The 24,958-nt window shown below is 39.3% G+C and overlaps 1 protein-coding gene and 1 non-coding gene across 2 annotated transcripts; one reads left to right on the top strand and one right to left on the bottom strand.

Moving 5' to 3' along the window:
- Positions 1 to 8,214: 8,214 nt before the first annotated feature.
- On the bottom strand, positions 8,215 to 8,286 carry TRNAD-GUC. The gene has a single exon. It is a non-coding gene; the product is annotated as a tRNA-Asp (tRNA).
- Positions 8,287 to 8,559: 273 nt separating this feature from the next.
- LTA4H (leukotriene A4 hydrolase) lies at positions 8,560 to 24,175 on the top strand. The gene is made up of 19 exons (XM_027887444.1): positions 8,560 to 8,730; positions 9,672 to 9,802; positions 11,894 to 12,014; positions 12,503 to 12,571; positions 13,266 to 13,370; positions 15,682 to 15,734; positions 16,332 to 16,404; positions 16,712 to 16,852; positions 17,051 to 17,074; positions 17,949 to 18,019; positions 18,107 to 18,218; positions 19,121 to 19,262; positions 19,344 to 19,447; positions 19,844 to 19,914; positions 20,462 to 20,516; positions 21,360 to 21,455; positions 21,966 to 22,048; positions 23,256 to 23,360; positions 23,670 to 24,175. The coding sequence occupies exons 1-19, from the start codon at positions 8,584 to 8,586 to the stop codon at positions 23,788 to 23,790; spliced, it is 1,824 nt and encodes a 607-aa protein (XP_027743245.1). The 5' UTR covers positions 8,560 to 8,583; the 3' UTR covers positions 23,791 to 24,175.
- Positions 24,176 to 24,958: the final 783 nt, after the last annotated feature.

Here is a 24,958-nt window from a genome sequence, read left to right as displayed (position 1 = left end):
CCAAGGCTATTCTTGTTCAGCTGGAGTTTTCAACTCTGATCTACAGGCTGTAGCAACATCAGGCTGAGGTTATGCATGTGGGCCAAGAGAAGATCAATACCTCCACTGAGAACTCTACATGTGTGGAAACCTGGACAGATTGGATGTTCCATAGTTTTTTTTGTGAAGAGACTGCCACTTGGATAGCATATTTAACCAGTTCAAGTGTTACGTTGCATGTTATGCAATAAGCTGGGGGGAAGTGGGAAGACACTTCTGCCCTATGAAATATCCATGACAAAAAACAGCTATACAAGAAGTATGGAAATTACTGCCTGTCCTGTGAAAAGCTGGCTATGCCTGTGGAAAGTGTCTACAATTGTTCTCAAACTTGCGGCATCTCCATTACAGACAAAGGGGAAAGCATGCTAGTACATCTGTTTTGTGAGTCTTCCCTTTATGGCCAGAACACTGTAGGTGTTTTTTGTGAGTACTCCTGCAAAGGCTCTGAGATCTCTGGGGCAAGGGAATTGCAGAGACAGCTAATGAAAGAGCATTTCAGGGAGCAGCTCATCACTGCAAGCAGTGGGACTTGTTGACCAGAAGCTTAAATGAGGATAAGAAAAGACACACCTGCATCTGAGAAATAAAGAGGACAACAAACTGCATACAAGCAGTTTCTCTTCACCCTTACATCTCTTCACTGAGGAGTGATGAAGACTCACATTATCATTTGGTGATTTTGGAGAAAGCATTTCTCATTGATTCTTTCGATAATGCTTTTGCTTTCTTTCTCTCTTTTTTTCCTTCTCCTCTATGGTATTTTTTGATTAAACCTCTTTTATTGCTTTCTTGTGAAAAAGCAGAGTGTGTTAAGCAGTGGCATAGAATAACTCCATTTTTCCAGCTCGGTCTCTACAAATTGAAGCCAATGCTGCTGCCAGACAAAACCTAGCAGAAGAGTCATAGAGGCAAATCCAGACTAAAAATATGAGGTTCTTATGTGCCAGACACAAAGTCTTTGAAATTTGGAGAGACTGGCAACATCACGTAAGCGTGCATAGTAATATAAACATTGCTCTAATGAGCAGTCTTCAGATTGCACTCCAAGTCTATGCATAAGAAGGGGTAGAAACGTAATATCAAATGGTTTGCAAAAATTTCCATTGGCTGGCGCTGCACTAACCACAGAATGCTGCACATGATGTGACTGCAGTACACCAGGCAGAAGAAATAAGTAATGCTTCTGCAACCTCAAAAATAATAGATACTATCATGTTTACTGAAAAGAGGAAAGCACATGACTAAGGTTTTCTTCCAAAATTGTAATAGAAGCTTTTGCTGTTTAGTAAATATTTCTCCTCTGTTCCCATTGTTGAGTAAAGACATCTGTAGCTGAGATGTATGAGACTCCTAATTTTTGATGAAGTTTTTGTGTAATATAGCATTCTTCTGCACAACTATTTTGTTTCTACCCGTGTTCTTGCTCTGGTTTGCATTCCTGCTCTGAATTTGGATGTGAGTGACAAATATCCAGACAATTACCTGCGAAAGCACTGCATCATCTCCCTTCAACAAGCCAATCTAAGCGCAAAAAAACCCAAGGCTAGCTAAGGGAAGTCCAACCAACTGATCTACAGATGTATGCCTGACAAAGAGCTTAAAAGCAGGCCAATTACTGCATGTTAAACTGACCAGAAGCCATGGCCTGGTGTGGAAACAGTAGGTGATGGATATCTTTCTCTGCATCTGTTGATTAAAGTCACCACCAGATCTAGGTGCAATTTAATAGCACTCCTGTTAAATGAGGAGCTGCTGCCCCAGCATCCTTGCACCATTCAAGGAGTTGCACCCACCACCCGAGACTTCACTGCTGGGACCGGAGACCCTTTGCAGTGAGACGATGAGTGCCCCTTTTGACTCCTCGCTTACACACACACTCACTCTCATGTGCACTTCCTCCTCCTTCAGGCTTGACCACAGGTTTCTCATAGAAGAGTTTCGGCCATCAGATGTATAAAATAAATGACAATACAGTGGTACAGCACCAGGTTTGAGCTGGATGACTTCAGAGAGGGACCCTGAACAAATAAATCCCTGGGCAGTTATATCTGTATGACTTGCACTCCCACTCCTCATAAGCTTGTCACACGTCCTTCTTGGTCTAATGGTGATTTTTGGCCTGGGGTCTTCAAACACCTTATTGGATTCTTTCTCTGTGTCCATGCAGGCAGGCCACCCACCGCTCTTACCCTGTCAAGTTGTAGCTTCTGCTGACAGCTGTAGCCTCCTTATCTTCTGCTTTGCACTTCTGGTGCACCTGCTCACTGGTAGACCATGGGAAACCAAACGAGCCCTACACTTAGGATAAACATTACTTAGCAACAACCAAAACATCAGGGTGTTATCAATATTCTTCTTATGCTAAAGACAAAACACAGCACTTAACCAGCCATTAGTAAAATTACTAAGAAAACTATCAACAACTAGTCTCTCAACACTCCTAGACCTAAAACAATACCCTGAATTTATCCAGAGGCCAATTTGTATTGATCTCCAGTGAAAAATCTCTTTAAGTTGAATCCTATGAAAAAACATGAAATCTCATCCTGAAAACCTTTCGATATTAAACAACAAACATCCCCTTTGTAATCATGGAGTTTATTCTTTATTCTGCAAGAAGATGAGCATCTGCACCCTATTCAAGTGCAGTGCTTATGAACATGCTTTCTGGGAAACATATATATTATCTTTTTTGTTTCAATGTTAATTCTTGGATGCTTAAAGGTTAATATGAACTTGTTCGTTTGGTACCTCGTGGAAAAAGGACCCAACCGCGCAGAAGCAGATGTTTTTAAAATTGATGACTGAGAAGATTATGAAGCTAATAATAGCCATATGTATATAGGAAACGGGTGATTTCTGCAAATACAACAATTCTGTCTATATAAGAAGTTTTGTGTGCACTAGGGTTCTCAGATGGAGGAGTGTGCTGTAACACACTGTTGCTAAATGAGAGTAACAGCACAAAAAAAGGAATTGTTGTCATCCAGGGGATCTCATAACATTTACAAAGAAAAAATCTGAGGAAAAGCAAAATGCTGGCTAGGGTAAGTGGTGTAATAGATATTTAGCATCAAATTATCAGTGGAGTTAACTGTGCATCATCTAGGTTTTTGTTTTTGAGGCAGGAATTATCTTCACCTGAGCCCATCATGATGACACCCTGATGTTGCCAGATCTCTGAGTACAGTTAAATAATACCCTCTGGAGAAGAAATAACACTGCATACCTAGAAATGAAAAAAAGGACTTGTGTCATAACTGTGTAGAAATATAAATATGGCCCATTCAAGTGGCAATTTTGAAGTTAGTTACCTAAGTTGCAAGTTAACATTTTCCTATGTGTGTTGTGATTTTTGGGCGCTTTACTTTTGAAATAATATGAGTGACTCAGAATACCAGCTCTCTATAGTACCTTAAACACAACCTAAAAAACATAACCTAAAAGCTGAGGCTAATTGTTCTGGTGGCGCAAGCTGTGTGCATGTCTAGCAACATGGAAGTTAAAAAAAAAAAAGGAAGACTGCCTGTGCAAAAGTGTTTTAACAATCAGAAGTAAGGGGAAACTGAAAAAAATACAAAGCAAGCTCCCTCCAGATGAAAAGAAAGATGATGCAAATTATATTTAACATTAATTTAATGCAATTATATTTAACATCTGACAGATAGAAATACAACTGTATGAAGTGGTTGTTGGCTCCTACAGAGAAGATAGGACTGAGGAGCTGTCTTGCTCAGGAAAAGAAAAAAACAGACATTCTAAAGCTGCAATAAAATAAATGCAGGATAAACTACCGATAAGATATTGTTTTAAAATATTTTCCACCCTATATGTCCCATGAAATCGGATCCAGTAATGGTCTTTCATGTACAAAACTGAGCAGTTCCTTGTAAATCATTATGCTGAAGTATTAAGATGTTAAGAGCTACTGGAGAAAAAGTGGACATCTAATTTACCCTTATTATTAGCTAATGTGGACAGATGCCAGGCTAGTCTGGAGGAGTCATAAAACCACAGCATGGACTGGGATCAAATGCCTGATGGTGGCCTGAGTGTTTTCTAATTGGCAAGTAGGTCATGTCCCATCTGGTTTATATTAGTATTGTTCCACTGACTCCAGTGGAGCTGCAGTAATGTGCAGCACCTGAAGACTCAGACCTGTGTAAAGACATTGGAAATTTTCAATGGAAGGATTAATTTGCAACTCCTTAGTGGCATGCTGCGCTCACAGACCCACATCCCGCTCTGCCACAGTGGGTGTGCCAGCGAGCTGCAGCACTGGAGCTCTTCAGGGGCAGCGCTAGCAACAAGGGCACAGCCCACAGCACCTGCACATGGAGAGCAAGGCAGGGATGGTGGCAGCAACTGGGGACAGTCATGGTCCAGCTGTTGTCCTCATGCAGCTCTTTTCTCAGGAGCTGATCCAAGGCTGGCACCATCACAGAGCTGGTCAGGGTCGCTGGCAGACTCCCCAGTGCAGTGGGAAGACTGCAGAGCTTTTTGGGGTCCTTGGGTCCAAGAGTAAGTTGATACTAATGATGACAAGCTAAAACTTCTCAAATAAAGATTAAATTCTTTTAAGGTGCTTTTTTTTTATTTATATGATCAGCTGGTTCACCATGTGTAGGGATCAGAAGCACACAGCAGCAGCTACTAGTGTAAATTGCTCCAGCATCTTCTGAGGGACAAACACATTCCCTTCTTCTCTCATAAGCCAAAAGGTTTATGACTGGGAATCTCTGTAGAATAATCAAGGTGGAGTAAAGGGCATGTATCCTCCTAAATTGTCAGTTCATCGTGCTTACTTTGGATGTCTTGACCTGCAAGAAAGCTTATGAACAATTTGCCATTATCTATTCCTGCTATTGATGAGCATTTATAGTGACATTTTTTATTCTACTCTACCTGATCTCCCTACTTATCGATTAATTTACTTCCAAGTGAGAACACAATTAGCAAATTTTCAGTATCTGGCTCTTTTTTAGTTTCCCCATTGAAACTGCCTAAAAAAAAATTGCTGAAGACTCATTTTTAACTAGCTTTAAAACACGAATTTATTGCTATAGTTTTAAGTTTGAGAAGGGGGGCCTCTCTTCTTTTTCTTGCCCTTAGAGTAACCACTAATATAAAACTTCCAAGCTACTCAGTTCTCCTAAGTTTGTGTTTCATCATTACTAATGACATAAAGCAGTTTGTAACATTTGCAAGCAATATTTTGCTTTCCAAAAATCTCCTTGGTAAAGCTTAATTGTTTGGTAGAGTTAAGCATATAAAACACACTTATGAATACAACACACAGAGGACAGAATATATGGAGTTACACAGTCCCCAGGGCTTGAACACTCTTAAACCAGATGCTTTAGCAAGATGCCATTAACATGCTCAGGCCAACCCTCCCGCTCACACCTTCCCCCAGCACTGCTTTGCTATCACCCTATGCATTCAGCAGGGCTGCAACTGGCAATTTACTTTCCAGCCTAATCTTATCTTGCTGGTTTGGCCACACCTTTCTCTCCCAGCCGTGATACTGGCTGTCCCGGGCTTGATAAATTGAGGATGACAAATCACACATGACAGCAAGCCAAGTGGAAGGAATAGAATCATTGAAAGACATGCACATTAAAGCTGTGTATGAATAATTTAATAGGCACTTGAAGAAGAAATCAGGGTAAGATTTCTGCTATCAATACAGAAGCATTTGCTCCTCCAGATTTCATTAGTGCCAGCCCTCATTCAAACTTCCTTTCTGCAAAGGCTGCAGGAAGCCTGCTGACAGTGATCCCTTGCCTTGTGCTTCCTGTGGACTTTATCCATGCGGAAGCCATACTGGACCACACCAGAATTCTCAGGGAGGTCTGAAGTGGTGCAGGCAGCTGTGTCTGGGCTTGCTGGCATTCCAGCTGTGCTGGCTCCACACTGCCAGATGGGGTGTGGCAGCACCACAGGGCTGTGTGGGAAGGATTTGGTACTGTGGGAGAGGGGAAGGAGGTTGGGATTGAGCTGACCTGGAAGATACTTAAGTGAGAACAAAGTATTGTGCAGGTGGAGAAAGGCTGACCTTGTAAAACTCTGCTCAATGCCCTGAGCTCCTTGTTCCTCATCCTTTCACCTTTGCCCAGGCACATATGAGAATGACTTCCTAGGACTTTAGAAACTGTACGTCTGTAGCAAAACTTTGCCTCTTGGGTAGTTGCCTGTGCACTATGAAAGCTAAATCTGAAAACAAGAATCACAACTAAGCAGGTATAGAATTGGCTGTACGATGTTTTTTTTATGACTATAAAACACTATGTCAGCATATTTCTGTTTTGAATTAATTGCTTTTCTAATCCCTAATTGTTTTATGACAGATGAAATTGCCTGACTGGATGCCAACATGTATGAACTACTAAATGGTTCTTGCACCTTATTTTATGGTCTGACCTCTGCTTTGAAACAAACTGCCTACTAAACAAAATAAGTTTCCTTGGTTTTCTGATGACACGTATATGTGGATTTTGAGAAAGGAAAGCAGGCGTGGCAGTAAATTCAGAAATCACGAAAGGAAATATGTTGTGGTTATTTTTTCTTCTTTCTGTAATACACATAGCAGTAGACCCACTGAAACACCTTTCCTCTCCTGATTTAGTTTATCTGGGCTTGTCTGCATGTGGCTATAGTCTTGCCAGTTTATACAAAGCTCTAGGGTGTCACTGCAGATGATGCTCCATGTCACATCCCCTCTTTTTCAAGCGCTTCTCACACTCCCATCTCAGATTCGCATCCAGATGGTAGAGCAGTGGGATGCTCTCAGGAGGCCCTTGGGCTTTGCCATCATCCGGTGAGCCCACAGAAAGCACCCCTTGGTCTTGCACTATACCGCAAGCTTTGCATCTCTCCTGTGCCTGCAGCTACCCACAGCTCCTGGTGCGCTGCTCTCGTGGCTGTGCGTGCACAGGCTGAAGATATGCTGTTTCAGGAAACGATTTCTAAGGGTGGCAAAGGTCAGGCTCTGCATTCGCCATTACATGCCCATGGTTTGCAGCGATGTTTTTGTCAAGAGTAATCATTCTTTGTTGCCAAACTTTGCTGTCGAATTGGCGCTTGGCTCTTATTACACAGAGAAAATTTTTCTTGTGTATGTCCTCACTTGAGTGCTTGCTGCTTTATTTGTGCGGCTGACGCAAGGTCACCCATAGTACAGAAAAATTTTCTTTCAATGTCTGACTCAGGGCATCAAATTAGTTTTATTGAAACTGTCTGAGTGCACAAACCCAGGGCCAGAGCAGGGTCCACCAGCCTCCTGCTCTGAACACCAGGCACACACCTGCACCCCTTGCAGCTGGGTGTCCTGGCCTCCTCTCTCAAGTCCTAATTCCTCATCTCTTTTACATGCGGTCAGACATGGTGCTCCTTCCTGACTTGGAAAGAGAAATTTTGGGTGATCACATTTACGGCTTGGTATCTGCTGACCTCCCACAAGATCTCTTTTAGTATTCTTGTGTTGAACTATGAATAAATAAATAAACAAACATACAAATAAATAAATAAAGCCTTTTGGCAAAATGATTATTAAAAAGGAGGTGCCTAAGAAAGCATTTTTGGTGATATTAAGCAAAGGTGAGCAGGGATGCTGGAGCCTCACAGCTGTTCTGCAATGTAGTCTTGGCTAGTGCAGCAGATGGCACCAGCCTGCTAGCTGGATGTACAGGCTCGGGTCAGAGTCTGGTGTAGTCTTGGGGCTTTCTGGTCACCAAAGTTCTCGTTTTGAGAGTTAAAATGATGGGCTGCAGTCATAATGCCTCTGGCCTTCCACGTTCCCTCTTCTGCTTGTGCCCATTTGACCTGTCCCTCTTCCCATTGTTTCTATGTCAGGTGAGGCTGGATTTGGTTTTTTTCCATTCTGGTTTAAGAAAAAGGGTGAGTGCTTTTGAAAGGCTTGACCGTCCCGCTCAGCTGATTGAGCCATTTAAATGTGGAAATACTTTCCCTGCGTTTGCTTCCAGCTCTGTAGCTGAGCTTGCGAGACGCTGCAGCATGAGAGGTGGGCAGCTATGTCTCCATGCCTTTTGCTCTGTACTTCTGGTTTTAGAGTTGCGGCGCTCTTCTAACAGCAGTATGAGAACATCTCTGATTCCGCAAAAATCTGTTCCTGCGTGGAGGGGTGCATGCGGTGAGAAAAAATGTATGTACCTCCCCGTCGGGGAATCGAACCCCGGTCTCCCGCGTGACAGGCGGGGATACTTACCACTATACTAACGAGGAACTGTACGACTGCGGATGCCGCAGCAGTGCCTACATTGTGTTGGTGGCTGGCGGCCCGACGGTGGGCCGACCCCGCCCCTTCGGGCCAACCATGCCGCGGGGTGAGCCCACCCCGCCCCTCCGCGTTGCACGCCGGTAGCTGTAGTTCCCGGCGCGGTGCCCCCCCCGGCGGGCGGAGGGCGGCACTACAGCTCCCAGGGGCCGGCGCGCGGGCCGGCCCCGCTCCCTCCCCGCGGCGGGCGGGGCGGGCGCGGCTCTGCGGGCGGGCGCGCGGGGCTGGCAGACGGCGCGCGAGCGATGGCGGACCCGAGCTCGTTCTCGTCGCCCGCGTGCTGCCTCACGCGGCACCTCCACCTGCGCTGCCGCGCCGACTTCGGCGCGCGGGCGCTGCGGGGCACGGCCGCTCTCACCGCGCGCGCCGAGCGCGAGGCGCTGCGCTGCCTGGTAACGGCGGGGGGGGCTGAGGGTGAGGGGAGAGGAGAGACCCCCGCGGAGCCCGCGCCGACACCGCCTTCCCTCACCTGTCTCCCGCGTCCTTCCCCTCCCACGGCCGGCGTCTCCCGGTCCTTCCTGCTCGCCTTCCTTCCCTCCCACCGCTTGGCCCTCCCCGGACCCCCCCGCTCGGCGGCTGACAGCGCCCCGCAGCCCCCGGTTCCCGCCTGTCCCCCCGGAGCCGGCGCGGTGGGCAAAGGAAGGGCAGAAATGTGTCTTTTCCCGTTGAAACGGCGAAGAGGGTGTTGCCGAAAAGATGGGAATAAATCACTGGAAAACTACACTTAGGGCTTTTTCATCTGTGTGTTTCGTTATGCCAGCTTCTTTCTCGGTTATCTATGCAAATAAACGTATCAGCCTCTTTAGCTCCTCTTTATATGTGAAGTTTGGGGTTTATGGGCTTTTTCTCATGCTGACTCCATAAAATTCTTATGCGGTCGGCACTTAGTTTTTAAGAAAAAACCCCAATCTTGTAAGCAATTAAAAGTAACACTTCCCTCGAGCTACAAATGGGACTGCTGCACTATTTAATTCATCTTCTGTTGAGTGAAAGCCTGGATTCACAGTGTCTTGTTCCAGGATGGAAGCCTTGGCAGGGGCTTTTATATCGTTTTGCACTTGATTGCAGTACTGTGAAGCCCGCTACCTTCATAGTTCACTTAGCAAACTCCTGTCTCTGCTTCCATGATCAGAAGTTGGATTTTTTCCTCTTTCTCTTCCAGTTTTCCCAGTTCCGTGCTGCTCTCTTAAAATGCTGGTTCCCAGTTAGGCAGTTTTTCTGGTTTTACGTAGTAAATACTTTTTCCTTCAGAGAGACTTGTGATCAAGATTTCATAAATATGGCATTTATTAATACTCTATCTAACAGGTACATATTGTTTTCTTCATTGCAGGTTTTGGATACAAGAGATGTACAGGTATTTAAAGTGACCGTAAATGGACAGGATGCACAATTTGCTTTTGGGGAAAAGCACAGTTTCAAGGGGACCCCCCTGGAAATCACGTTTCCTAAGGAACTAAGAAGGTATACACCTTTGTCTGTTCCTTTAGGTGGTTTCCAAAATGCACTATATAAGCCTATAGGGTTGTTGTGTAAAGCTTGCAGAGGCACTTAAATTAGGGTGTTGCATTCATTTGCTATGATCTTGTAGATTAATTTGATATTTGGCTTTCATTAGCCAAAACTTTGGGAGTCTTTTTACCTACTCCCAGGTCATACATCATGTACGAAATTACTTGCTAAACTGAGTAGCAAAATAATGTGTAATGTATCAAAATTTTTCCAGTGCTTCTCATCAGTAATTCGGCTTCAACTACTTGAATTCTGTCTTTTCAGAGTTGCTACAGTGTAGTACCTACAGAGTTACAGCCCAGAGTTACAGAGTTTGCCATTCTTTTACACAAGGGCTGACTCTGCATTTCTGTAGAACTTCGGGTTACCACTATGATTAGATAGAAGCATATTTTCAAATAATAAAAGTTTTATTGTGTTGACTACACTAAGTCCCTGAAAACTGGACTTGAGTTTTTGCAGCATGTTGGAGAATGAACTAACCATAAGTCTACCTCTTAAATTCCATGAATTTAAAGGTTGTTGCCAAATTACAAGATGCTTTTTTGGTGGTTTGCTTTACGTATTGTGACTCCATGGTATCTTACCCCTCTATGGTGCCAAAGCTGTGATTGTATGGGGAAGTTTCCTTGTTTGAATTAAGGTACATACTAAGTTGCTTCTTACTGTTTGTGTTTCAGAACTAGTTACTACCTCTAAAAACTCTTGTCTGGTCTCTAATTTTTTTGTTCATGTTATACTTTGAATTAATGCAATTTAGAAACACACAAAATGTGAAAGAGAAAGGAATGTTGTACAATAGCTGTCCCTTCTGGGAAACACTTATGATCTAATATGAAACTGTACAAATTACGTACTTGAACAAACAGTCCACACAAAAATGTAGGGCTGTTTCTTTTGTTTGACTTTCAGATGCCTTTTTTTTTCTTGTTAGTGCTAAATTTCCTTGTAAGAAGAAAAGGGGAGTTAGAGTTATGAGTTGTGACTGTAAGAATTTATAATTTTGTATGAGATATAGTCCCCCATGTAAGTATCAATACAACGGCGATAGGAAAGGGTAGTAGTTGCAACTGACAGTCTGACTGTTCAGAAAGCAATGTGTCTTTATGGTAATATGAAGTATTTTCTCTTTTCTTTTTGAATATGTACTTTGGAATGCTGGTTATAAACCAGATATGTGTACTTGGTCAGCTTATCTAATGTCCAACTCCTCTGATTAGCTGCAGTTTGTTCTGGTTTATGGTTGGATTGTTTATTCCAGAAGGTTTCACGTATAACCTGGAACTTTCTGAGAATAGAAGAAATTCTGCATGCTTTTGGTGTCAGTGGTGGTTAAGACGTGGTCTTAATAAATAAATGTATGAGTGAATATGAATGTGTCAGGTTTGCATGTGTTCTCTTATTAGCAAGGTGATACCTGTCTTTCACAGAACTTAGTTTTTACTTTACACCAATTCTGAAACCCTGAATAAAATTTGAACATTTTTTATTTTTCTTGTTAACCCTACTGTTAGTAGGGATTTTCAGTCATTACTGAAATTTTTCGGGTTGTTTTTTTTTCTGCTTAAGGATCATACTTACAGAACATTAACATCAGTAGCAAAATCTAAATTTTTTTTATTTACAGAGTACACATTGTGTTAATTTTGTATTTTCTTACATAGGGTTTTGCACTTTTTTGTTTGAGCATTGTAGTGGGTTTTTTATATGTATATGTGTAATGTTAGATAGTTGTGACAGAACTGTATATATGTAGCTGGTCCAAATAGTTTAAAGAAAAAGTCCTTGTTCTCCTTGAAGAGAGGAAAGAAAAAATTTATGGTTAGTAAAAACAATAATAGAAGTGTTTTGACATAAAATTGAAATAAACTGTCTAATTTTTACTATCATAATTGAAAGAGAAAGTGTTTCTTAGTATGCTACGTGTTCTTATTTTAATGCATTTGAGACAGTGCCACAGACCTATTTTCCAGAAGTCTTTGTAGAGGTATTTCAGTGTGATCAGGATTTGTGTCAAAACACTCTATGTTCTTTATTACACAGGGGACAAGAAGCAATTGTTGAAATCTCTTTTGAAAGCTCTCCAAAGTCTTCAGCTCTCCAGTGGTTTACTCCAGAGCAAACTTCTGGAAAGAAACATCCATTTCTCTTCAGCCAGTGTCAGGTTGAGTTTTGTTTTCTTTTTTAAGCTTGTTTGCATGCCACTATAATTTTCCTCTGGTTTCTACAGAGCTGGGGAGGAAGTCTGCTAAGGGAAAGTACAGTAGCCCATAACTTCTAATTGTGCATGTCAAAGGTCCTAAAGGGAAACACTTAATGCCAGGATACTGATGAGATTTTTATTATATGTTTGCAGTTTAATAATTCTGTAAGTGCTTTATCCTCTCCAGTATACTGATGAAGAACATACAGTATTTTGTAATCAATATATGTGGCTACTGATCTGTCTTACCTACCATTATTTCTTTTACAAAAGCCTTAACTATGAAAACTGCTGTCAGCTATAAATGATAGGAGTATTGCTTTGGAGAGAATGAATTCTCTGGAGGAGCTGGATTGATTTCCACAGTAACATTAATTGATTTATTTATAGTCCTCTACATTAGAAAGACTGTTATGTTTTCATAACTTTTTTCTTTTCTCCCTCTCTAGGCTATCCACTGCAGAGCCATCTTTCCATGCCAGGACACACCTGCCGTGAAACTAACCTACTATGCAGAGGTAGATGAACCCAAGTCAATGTATGTCTTAACTAAAGACAACTGCAACAATGGGTGAATTTATATTGGGGATTTTTTTGTAGCTGTCAGCATGTGGCCTAAAATAAAAACAGAGAATGTTGACTTTTAGCTTAATGTAAGAGCCAAGAACTGTGTATCTTCCCTGTAGTACTTCTCTAGCTTTTCTGTTTTCTGATATATATATAAACTCTTTTCATTCACACATATCTATTTCCAAAAGAAAGAAGTGCAGTAGGAAGAAAGAAACAAGTCCTAAAATTAAGAAGAATGGACAGTAAGATGACAAAGAGTGCTGTAGCATAAAAATACTTGAAATTACTCTTATGTAGTCCTTTAAGTAATATATTCTGCTACATAGTTAGGGGATCTTTGCAGTTCGATAGTTTGATTGTTTTAAGGAATCAAAAAGCAAAATGTGCAATATGACATTATAATTCTGTTGTCTGAAGGAAGTGAGACTTTTAACTTCTGGTGGAGGTAATCCTTCAGCTTAATTAAATATTGCCAGTCTTCAAGACAAAATTTTTCACGTGCCTTACATTTTACTTGGCGGAGGTGACTTACCAACAGAACTGTCTGGGCTACTCTTTGTTATCACTTTGTTAGCACTGCTTCTAGTCTGTTATGTAACCCTGTGTACCACCTGCACTGCTTATAGTTGGGTAACCTTTCAGATATCCGTTCCGAAAGAGCTGGTGGCTCTCATGAGCGCTAATCGTGATGGAGAGATGCCTGACCCAGAGGACAGCAGTCGAAAGATATACCGTTTCAGTCAGAATGTAAGTGCTCCAGGAGAGTACATGGATGCCCAAGGTCTTATTCCTGACTCATGCAGTTCACAGTCACTTCAGAGATGGTATTGATGTCATCAGAAATCATGTGACTACTCATGGTGGGTCTTTGCTATTCTAGAAATAGGAGGTATTATGGATCTGGAGATCCATAATATCTCGTATTTCAGATACCTCAGATCTTGTTCTGAGAAGACAACCAGTAAGTGCTGGCAGTGTTTACTGGTCTTTTTTGGCATTCCCAGAAAAGCCAGATTTGAGTTTTGAAAATATTTGGTGTGCTCAAAGCTAGTCTTGTCAAAACCCCTTATGTCTGCGCTGATTCTTGGAAAATAATGCAGATGCAAATAACACGGGAGCAAGTTTTGGAAAACATATGCTGCAAATGTTAAGCTCACGAAGATCTTGGCAGTGAAGCTCAGCGTTGGAATCAATTTTTAGCTTAAAGTTAGGCAAATTCTGACAGTAGAGATCTTGAATTATTTTTTTTTTTTTTAATGTGAAAACTTTGACTTCTATGGAAAGTATCTTCAGGGAATTAAATATTAATGTTCTCTGGATGAAATGCTATTAAGTGGTGCAGCTATTTTAATGATTCCACTGCTCATAAAGAGGCAGTCTCAATTTACTCTTCTGACATTTTTGTTCTCACAGGTTTTTGGGTTACAGTTCTGATGTTTATGGGATCTCTTGGTGATCCTAGTTCATTTTGCTGAACAAGCAGATAAAATTAACCTAAGTTGGAAATATAAATTGTTTTTATAGAAGATCTGGGCTGCTGAGAGACTTAATGATTGCAAGGAGGGATGGAATTGTGTGATTAGAGGAGAGGAGGGGAACGTACTCTGAACGGCAACAGCTCTTAGGTTTCACAGAGCAACCAAATGAAACCCAAGGGAGGCAAGAGGGCAGAGAGGGAAAAATAGTTACCTCATCTGAGAGCTCATTAATATGCAATGTTTTGCCTTCTCTGTGGAGACAAAACATTTGCCACTCACAGTCTAGTACTTAAGGCTTCTATGTTGTGTGTTATCCAGAGCTCTGTGTTATCTAGAAATAGGTTGTTAAGTTTGGTGAACCTGTACACGGAATAACATTTAGTCTGATTGAAATTGTATGACACTTCCTAATATAGAAAACGATTATTTTCTAGACAAGACGTTTTTCTTTTAACAAAAAATTGCATTAAGCACAAAATATATAAATGGAAAAAGACAAGCGTGTTTCCTGAGATGAAAGAGGCAAATGCATCAAGCTCTTGGATATGTATGTGGGCTGAGCTTACCTAAAACTATTTTTTTTCGCTCTTGCGTGGGCAGGCTGGTAAGAAGTGTAGTGGAGACCAGCCTCTGTAAAAATGAGTTTACAACCCAAGAGCCATTGACATTTGAATTTCAAAATGTCAGAATAGCAAATTGGACATAAAAATATAGGGATATATTGGCAATTTTTTAATAATTTGTCTGTTACATAAATCAGTGGACTTTGTTCCTTTCAAGAATATGTTCTGTGGGTTAATAGGTAAAATTAAAACACACATGATGATACAGGTATTTTAATAAATTATATTTAAATGGTTTAGGGATAACGGTGGAAAAAAATTTTCTGTAATGTTGTCTCTAACTAATTATGGTGTAAAGTATTACTTGTTTAACAGTGTTAATCAGATAAAGTGGAACTCTTACAGGGATGACTGTATTATCCCCTTTTCTTTCCAGAGCACTTGGAGAAAACATTTCTCTAAAGATACTCCAGTTTGGAGTTTTTTCATAAAAATAACAAATACTCAGAGTTTATCTTAATTACAAACATGGAAATCAAACACATAAATTTTGATTTTTCCAGAATTCTTTATATCCTTAAATATTCTTGTTTATTTCATTAAAGGTCTTCCTGCACCTTTCTGTGTGATAAAACTGCCTATTATCCAAACAATGTCTCTTACCTTCTCCTTCCATAAAATTTAATTGAATGGGAATGAAAATGGGAAACTGACTTTCTTTTGAACAGATACCAAACCAGCAGCATTTTTGTATTCATGTTTTTTCAAACAGAGACGATACTTACAGCTTTGTGGCTTTTGCATGAAGCCTCTTTGAAGCAAGTACATCCTACAGAATATCATTTGGGGAGTAAAAAATTAGGGGAGTGCCTTTAAAAAAACAATCTCTGCCTTTAAGTTAGGAAACTGTAGAGGAAAATTTCTTTATTTACATATCTTTGTTTTTCTCTGAATCAGCGGTCTTGATAAATCACATCGCAAATAAGATTTCTTTTTTTTCCCCATGTTCTTCAATAGGTTCCCATACCTTGCTACTTGTTTGCTTTAGTGGTTGGAGCTTTAGAAAGCAGGTGAGTGAATCTGCACAGTACAAATATTAATAACCATAATAAATCTTCAGAGTTAACTTTTTAAAAAATTTGTTTCTCAGTCTTTCTTCTGGTTTTAAAAGGTCTTAAAGGTTTGGTTAGCCTGTTTGTATCAGACTGCAGGTATCTTGATTTGCTCTTGCATAATCCTTTTACTTTTGCTGTAAGTTAGAGAAATTGCCCGAAGTGTTTGGAACTGAAAAAGCTCTCAGGGGTTTACAATTTAGCACAGGAAATAGATCTTCTTTCTCAGGCAACAGATAAGCCTTGCCATGTACAAAAGGCAGATAAGTACAGCTTCAGCTTCATTTCTTATCTGGCCAGGGTTGTGTTAATCTAGGGCATAATAATGCATTTATATTAGGGCTTTACAGCATTTAAAAATCTGTAAGTGGTTTTCCTATTCTTTTGTGCTGAACAGTGGACACATGTTGTTTGTTTTGTTTGCTAAGGTTTTACTTCAGCAGTGGAGAGAAAAAACTAAGACTAATAAGTTTCTTCTGCAACATCAGTTACTGTATTAGTTTCCCATAGAATAATTTCTGGTCCTAGTGTCTTATTGGTGTTTACTTTCAACAGAAAGATTGGCCCAAGGACACTGGTGTGGGCTGAAAAGGAGCTAGTGGATAAATCAGCCTATGAATTTTCTGAGGTAGGTAATCAACAACAGCAACAACAAAAGTTTTGTAAACTATTTCACGTAGTATTGGAAAAGGGGCAGACTGGGGTTAACCATTTTCTTCATCTGTAGCTCTTGTTTCTCTACCTCCCACTCCCAAAAATATTTGCAGCACAAAATTATTACTGAAAGTGCATATTGATACAGTCTTGTACTCATTTTGCATGTGGGCCTCACCATGGTGACAGAGTATGAAAGATAATAATAATAATTGCTTGTTATTTGTTCAGTGTTTGTAGTCAGAAATCATCTTAGAAACTAATGTGGATTCTTGTTTCAGGCTGAAGCAATGCTGAAAACAGCAGAAGATTTAGCAGGACCTTATGTATGGGGACAGTATGACTTGTTAGTCTTACCACCTTCTTTTCCTTATGGTGGTATGGAGAATCCTTGTCTTACTTTTGTAACTCCAACACTATTGGTAAGTATAACAGCGATAAGCAAGCCCTAAGGATAAGTTGACTTTTATCCATCAAGTGATGGATATTAATGTACAAATTGGATTAATTTTCTTAGACAGACCTATTCCTACCTCCTTTGGAGTTAATGATCATACAAGAAACTGCCTTAAGTGAGGCTTACTTGAACTGACAACTAACTTGTCTTTTCTTTTTGTTAGGCAGGTGATCGCTCTCTGTCAAATGTAAGTCCGAAATAGTTTCATGTCTTTTGTTCTAAGTAAATTCCAGAAAACTGGAGATGTATGTATTTCACATAATGGACAGATGGTGCCTGTATGCATAGGGAGTTGACTGAGGTTAGCTGCTCTGTAGCTCTTTTCCTGTCCTGTTAAACCACAATACCTGTGTATAGATATGTTTAAAAACCACAACTGAATTGGCCTCATTGAAATTGTTTGTAGGGAACTTCTTCCTCTATATGTGTGTCTATGAACTAGAACTCATATTATGTACAATTTTCTTTAAAGTGCAAATAATGAGTACAATTTGAGCAATTTTTTTTTTTTAAAGTTGAGTGCTCTGAGTATCATTTTATTTCATATGTCTTTCTACTAGACTGAGGTACTGCAAAAGCAAAAAAAAAAAGATTGTCTTATACCAAGAATACTGAAATATTTGCCATTGGACTTTTTAATGTATTGTGCATCATTAGCCTTTGAGGAGTGACTTCCAGTTTGATATTTTGGAAAATCACAGCACTGCAGAAGTTGTTTAGGTTGGAGAGTAATACTAGTCCATCACTTGGTATTCTGTATTCTGAAATGTGATTTCATAAACAAGTTACCCACACCAAGCTACCAGAGGATTTTTGTTGATCAGTGTGGCTCTGTGACTTGCAGGCTGGGCATTAAAAATTACTTCTGTAGAAGGTTTGTTAGGGGAGTTAGTCCTCTACTTAAAATTTATGTGGATAGGTCTACAAAACTGTGAATGGTGGCTGGCTTTGGGAATGTAATGTAGTAGAGAAGATCCCATCAGGATTTTATTCTTTCTATTGGGATTTGATGTTCCTTTTCCAGAGGAATCTAAATGGTAGATTTGTTTTCTGTGTTTTAGGTTATTGCTCATGAAATCTCTCATAGCTGGACAGGAAACTTGGTAACCAACAAAACATGGCAGCATTTTTGGTAGGTATGATGTTCAGTCTCGGTAAAGAGACTGCCCAAATTCATTTTGCCATCCTACTGGTGCTGACTTTATCAGTGTATTTCCAGGCTGAATGAGGGTCATACTGTATACTTGGAACGTAGGATCGGTGGTCGGTTGTTTGGCGAGCAGTTCAGGCACTTTCAAGCCCTAGGAGGTTGGAGAGAACTGCAGAATACGGTAAATATTTTTAAAGTTATCATAACTTTATGCTTAAGCCTATATCTAAATTAAAACAACTGTTATCATGTGTTTCCCACAAATAAAATTCATTGAGTCAGCTTTCCTAATACTTTCTTATTAGACGATAAACAACTTTGATTCCAAGATGTGTGATTGCTTCCCAAGCTCAATATACAGATGAGATAAAGCTTTTTAAACTGTTTTAAGCTGTTCTGTAAGAATTAACATCTTTACAGACTCTCCTCCTTATTCTGGGTATGGCTAAGTTGCAGTGTTAACTGGTTGCCGTACTGTCAGGCAACTGAATGCTTGTCAAAATCGTCTGCTTGCGTGACCTTCCAAATTTCCAATGCCTCATGCAAGTAACTGATTTTTTTTTCCCCGTATACTGCATTGAAGTTGAGCATATTCCAAATCTCTTACTGTCTAAAAGGGTTGTTTAGTTTTGTGTTTAGATAGCATAGTCAAACCTTAGGTTTCAGATTTTCAGTCTGTGGTATTTCCAGCCCTCTCATTTTGTTTGGTGATTACCTGGTTTACTATGAATATTTTCTCCTCATATTTTTTCCTCATATCAACCATTTAAATAAGATGGTTAAATAGTGTATTAATAAAGGGATACATATAGATGGTTTAATAGGTGCTCATGGTTGTGACAGCTGGAGCACAAGGTGATTGATCCTAACATCTTTCTGTTCATTACGCAATCAGGCACTGATAAATGAGAAAAATTTTAGTAAACTATGTTTTGTGCATATTCTGAACTTCAGGAAAAAGAATGAGAGAGAATGCTTTGTCTTAGTTTTGGATGGTTTATACTTCATGGAGAGAATTAGTAGTGATTTGGAAGAGTGCTAGTTTTCCTAGATGAATATCTTTTCTTGTGTTTTTTGACACAGATAAATACTCTTGGAGATAAAAATCCTGTAACAAACCTTGTCCTTGATCTGGATGTAGATCCTGATGTTGCCTTTTCATCTGTTCCATATGAGAAAGGCTTTGCTTTGCTTTTTTACCTTGAACAACTTCTTGGAGGACCAGGTAAGTGTTACTCAGACCTTATATATTATTGTTTTCCATCTTAATTTCAAATACTGAAACAATTTGTTTTTTAACCGTTAGATGTCTTCATGGGCTTCTTGAAGGCTTACGTTCAGCAGTTTGCTTATAAAAGCATAGTAACGGAGGACTGGAAGAAGTTCTTGTACTCCTACTTCAAGGATAAGGTTGAGTAGTATTTAAAACTAGTTGCTTGAAACCTTTTAATTATGTAAATTATGGTATGGCTCATGATTTATCGTCTTTAAAGACCAGTCTTTATCTTTCTTTATTTCAAGATCTTAGTACGATGTGATCTGGAATCTTGTAAAAATAGGTTTGCATTATGATGCCTTTTTTTTTCTTTCCATAGAAGGGAATATTTTGTTTTGAAGTAATCTATATGGGATTCTCCAGGGAGCAGTGTTAACAAAGGAAAAAAAAGGGTTGAAACTAGATTTCATAGGGTATGCTTTTCTCAAAAAACAATTGCAACCAAACAAAAAACCAACCAAACAGAAAAGAACAACAACAAAACCCGTAATCACATTTAAAATTTAATAAGATTTTGTGTTGCTTTGTAGGTAGATATTCTTGATAAAGTTGATTGGAACTCATGGTTTCATGCTCCAGGAATGCCACCAGTGAAACCTACGTAAGCTGCATTCTTCTAAAGTTCATCTTTTCCTTCTTCAGATTACATGTGATTTTTCCAAACAGTCATGAAACAGTTTGTGAACAGGGTGAAAGTCTTCTTACAAACATGTTATTAGAAAATGCCCCACTACTATATAGGAGAAAAAAATGTCAGTTAACATTATCAGTTTTTTATTCTGGTGGAAATTCATTTTGCTTTGAAAGTTGCCAGGAAAGATTGTTTTTTTCTGGCACTTTGTTACAACAGTATTCTCTTTTCAGCTTTAAACTGTAATATATGCATGAGCATATATGCTGAGAAGTATTAATTATTTTAGGAGTCTGTGCGATGAAGAGATAGTGTAATCTGTGCACAAAGTGCTTCTTACTAAAACTGAAATATATTTTGTGGTATCTTTTGTAAATTGCATTACAGTATTGAGTCAGGGCATGCAGTGAACAAATGCGGAGCCACTTGAGGAAAATTTCTAATCATTCTTGTAAAAAATATTACAGGAGCTTTTTGTGTTTCCAAAGTATGATCCTTTGTTTTTAATATTTGACAGGTATGATATGACACTAGCAAATGCTTGCGTTGCCTTGAGCCAAAGATGGATTGAAGTGAGTAGTTAAAGAATGCTGAGGTGTCTGTATCTTGTAAAGCTTTGTCGTACAAAGTGAGCCCTTCTTTTTGAAATCTATTGTTTGCTGAGAGAGAGTATGTGTTTGTGGTGATAGTTTGGCTTCCAGGGATTTTGTATTTTGTAGACTAGACTTTCTTCAAAGTTTGTGAATTAGCTATGACTTATGTTGGTGAAGTATGGTACATATTTTAACAAGGCACATAACCAGCTTCTAGTTAAACATATGTAGTAACTGAACTGAAAATATTCTTTTTGAGACCCTGGTAGTATGACTTAATTTAAAAACAAATGCCAGGGTATCTCTGCATCACTGATTATATTGTATCAGCAGTAGTTCTACTACGTTATAGTGGAATTATGCATTTCGCCTCAAAAACTGAAATACATAAGTAATAATAAGTAACTAATACCACATAATATTCTCCTAATTTTAACTGTTAAAAACATACAACTAATAGAGAATTCAGCATACCCTCCTTTTGTTAACTCTGTGGCTTTTCACTGTACTTGTATGCTATCTTTTAACTTTCTTCTTCTTAGTGTTACATTTTATAAAAAAAAGTATTTGATTTTTCACTTAACTAACAGAAAGACAGTGGAGATAAAAAGATCAGTGGAGAGAAAATAAGTGAAGAACACAAACATCAGTCAGCAGCTTAAGCCCCTCCCTTCCCCTTATTGTAACATCCTGCACAGATACAAATCAGTATCTTCTTTATGTGAAATGGCTCAACAGTAAGTGCAGATGTCAAAACAGAAAATTGCACCTTACTGTACTTTTTAAATACCTATTAAAAATTAAAAAATCATTCTCTTTTAGGCAAAAGAAAGTGACTTGGGGTCATTCAGCTCAGCAGACCTGAAGGAAATGTCATCTCATCAGTTAATTGAGTTCCTGGCACTGTTGCTTCTGGAGGTAAATGTGCACCTGGGGTGACTTGATTCTGGTGTCACAAAAGCAGACACAGAAGCCCTACTGTGCTTTGGAATTAAGTTGTTCGTCTAAGTTTTGCTAAATTAATCTGCTCTCAGCATACATGGTTATTAAAACCTTCAGCCTTGCCTCCCTGATTTATGTCTGGCTCTTCAGTTAACAAGCAACATATAGAGTATTTTGGATTGAAAGGTAAAAAGAAAACTATGAGATGCTTGAATTTGTCTGTATTTGGTGTTATAGCAAATAAGCTAGAAATCAAATGGAATAGAAATACTTTGTTTGGAATGTTTCAATAGTACTGGATGTGGGAATTAGCTGACATTTATTCCTTGCCTGTTCCCTAATACTGTGGAAAGGTGGAAGGAACAAATACTTGTTTGATTTCAGTTTCTTTGTAGCATCAGTCTTCTTGATTACCCTGTTTGTTTTTGAAGTAGTTGGCTTGAAGTGTTCCTCTGGCTTATTCTGACTGTGCAATTTCTTTTTCAGGCACCTCTTCCATTGTCACATGTCAAACGCATGCAGGAAGTCTATGACTTCAATGCTATACACAATTCTGAAATAAGATTCAGGTTAGTTCTAGTGTGGGCACTTTTCTAATATTAAATGCTTTCATGAAACAAAGTGTCCTGCTTCATAAATGGTCTGAGACATCCTTTGTACAGAGCTGGTGCAGGGTTTCGATTTGGTTTTGTTGCTGTTGTGGCTTTTTTTTAAGTTCATGTATGAATGTGCTTACCAGAGTGGTGTTCTGTTACTATGAACTCGGCAAATACGGTCTGGTAGAAGAATTCAAAGTGGACAGTGGATTAGCTGTGCTTTATTTTAATCTGTCACACTAGCAAAGGAACCTGACAACCCAGTAACTTATTTTGGGGGTGGTATTGAATAAAACAATGGTGAGCCTCTCTGTGAACAATCTTTCCAATATATAGTCAGCACCTGGTCTTCAGGACAGTTTTTCTGCTGATGTGCCAGTGTGTTTTTCAACGCAACTTGAAATTTTTTTTGTCACGTTTTATTGCTTACTATTATAAAGACTTTGTATCATTAAAAAAAGTAAATATCAAAGGGGAAATTTCTAAACAAGCAGTAAGTACTTCTGGCTAAATTGATTCTTTTGCCATTCTAATTTCTTCTGTTTTGTATTTACAATATTGTGTTTACATGTCAGTTCTTGGAAAAAGGTACCCAATTGGGACATAAGTAATCTCAATAGGTAGCTTGAAGTATTGGATATTTTGCTACTTTTACCTACTTGGGTACATTTAAAGTGTTCTGCCTTAACTGGGGAGGTTCTTTGTTTCTTGTTTAAAAAAACAAGTATTTTAAACATACAGTATAGTTCCAACTTCCTGTAACAAGATGAATTTCTTCTCTTTTTTTAAACAAAACAAGCAGCTTGTGACATTTTGTTTGGATTTTTTTCTGGTTTGTTTTTCAGGGTTTTTTTAATCAGTTGGCCAAATATGACAAGGGCTGTATAATCCAGCTCTAATTATGCGTGATGCAACTCGACACTATTGTAATATAAAAAATTACGTAGCTTCTGAAAATAATCAGACCATTTTGGAGGGACTCGGCTGCAATTTTTTCCTGTTTTACGGAAAAGTTCGCCTTTCTAATGTGCTAGTTAAACACTAAAAATTTTATGTTGAACTTAGCTGGAATCTCACTACCGTGATGACAGAGCAGAGCCCAGAGTGTTTATGGGAACAGACTTGAAATATAACCAACCACCACAAATGAAAAGTGCAGATTTTTTCTTTGCCCCCCCAGATGGCTGCGTCTCTGTATCAGGTCCAAGTGGGAAGAAGCTATTCCTCTGGCTCTAAAAATGGCAACAGATCAGGGCAGGATGAAGTTTACTCGACCCTTGTTCAGGTAAAAGTAATCTCCAAGTGGTAGGAGCTCATGCTGTGGCATTTCTAGTATAATGCAATGTATAATAGAAATGCATTTATGGTACGCATTTAAGTAATATAATAGAGAATTCTCTGTATACTGTGACCAAGCTTATCTTCTGAGGTGCTTTCCACTTGCTGACTCTTTTTCATAGAAGAAAGCTTAGTCCCAGTATGCACCTGAAGGCGAGGCTTTCAAGGGAAAAGTAAAACCTTGAGGAAATCCCTGTTGTACTATTTTTCTAGATTTTTGTGATGATACTTCCCCTCCCTCCTCCTTCTTTTACAGGGACCTTTACAGTTTTGACAAGAGTCGAGATCTGGCTGTCAAGACATTTCTGGAGCATAGACCCTCCATGCACCCGGTCACTTCAATGCTTGTGGGAAAAGACTTGAAGCAGGATCAGTGAAATATTCTTGTTGCTGAAAGAAGAGACTGCCCAAACTGTTGATATGTGTGATTGATTATGCCATTAAATGCTCTGCTGCTGTGGTGCTGATGTAGCTTAAAATTAATTTTCCAAATCAAATTCAGTACTTTCTATTTTTCATTTCCAAGTAAAGCAGCAAAATTGCTACATCTCTGGAACTGGAAGGATGTTTTTGTTACAAGCAAGTTTTAGCACACACAGAAACTGTTCTGAGATGTCAGTCATTTGTCGGTGATAGAATTGAAAAACATGAAAAATTAATTGGTGGATGGTATGACTCTTTGTGCACAGCATTCTTTTCCATAGCACGGTGGTTGAAACTTCAAGTATCTAAAGACTACAAAATAAATCCTTTCATTCCCTACTTGCCTGTGTATTGATCTGAGCAAAAAGTTTTGATTTAATACTTTTGTTTTATTTATTGTTTTGTTGTGGGAGAAATTTCTGAGTCCAAAAAGACTATGAAGACAGTTTTCAACCTGCTCACTATATATTTTCAAAAATTATTATTGCAGGGGTGCTAAAGTCCAAGTCTTTCCTTACCCAATTTGATATTTTTAATATTTGCATTTTTTAACCGATACTGGGCACTACCCCTTATGCTAATATAACAACTTAGAGGTAAGTTCAGAAACAATGGGGGAGCTGTTTTTCCTGTGTTTGTTACAGCGCTGCAGTTCAGGGTGGTGGCCTAGGTGATGCTGTGGGGAATGCTGCCATCTCTAGGCTGAGTTTTGCAGCGAGTTTGGTAAGGACTGCTTTCCTTGGAGATGATATGTTCGTATAAATTAAATCTGTTGACATTGGGATAACCCCCATACAAAGGAGCAACAAACAAAACCAAAAAGTGCTGGTTTAGGGGAGGAGGATACCAAGTATAGGTCATGACAAAAGGCTCGGAGCCAGAAAAAAAAGAAAATTGTGTCATGGCTTTCACTGTTCTCGTTACCCTACGCTGCTGGGGCAGTGTCTCCCACATAGAGATTCCCACCCATGTATCCCAAGTTAATATTCCCTACAATAATTAAACCCTGAGTAGTCCCTTTGTCTGGGAACACTAGTATAGGTAGCATGGACTACCATTTTGCCTTTAAAGACAAATGTATTTTCAGCTTCTGTGCAGACATGGTTATTGATAAACTTTATT

The sequence above is a fragment of the Empidonax traillii genome, unplaced genomic scaffold (genome assembly GCF_003031625.1).
Source record: "Empidonax traillii isolate 1590-97213 ecotype Southwest subspecies unplaced genomic scaffold, ASM303162v1 scaffold210:size766637, whole genome shotgun sequence".
Lineage (NCBI taxonomy): Eukaryota > Metazoa > Chordata > Aves > Passeriformes > Tyrannidae > Empidonax > Empidonax traillii.
Note: the sequence above shows the minus strand (reverse complement) of the source record. Positions and strands in the feature narration are given on the sequence as shown.

Excerpts from the sequence above, each read along its gene's own strand:
- LTA4H (XM_027887444.1), top strand. The coding sequence starts at position 8,584 with ATGGCGGACCCGAGCTCGTTCTCGTCGCCCGCGTGCTGCCTCACGCGG. Across the intron at positions 15,735-16,331 it reads GTTGGAGCTTTAGAAAGCAG|AAAGATTGGCCCAAGGACAC; the intron begins GTGAGTGAATCT and ends TACTTTCAACAG. Across the intron at positions 18,020-18,106 it reads AAAACATGGCAGCATTTTTG|GCTGAATGAGGGTCATACTG; the intron begins GTAGGTATGATG and ends GTGTATTTCCAG.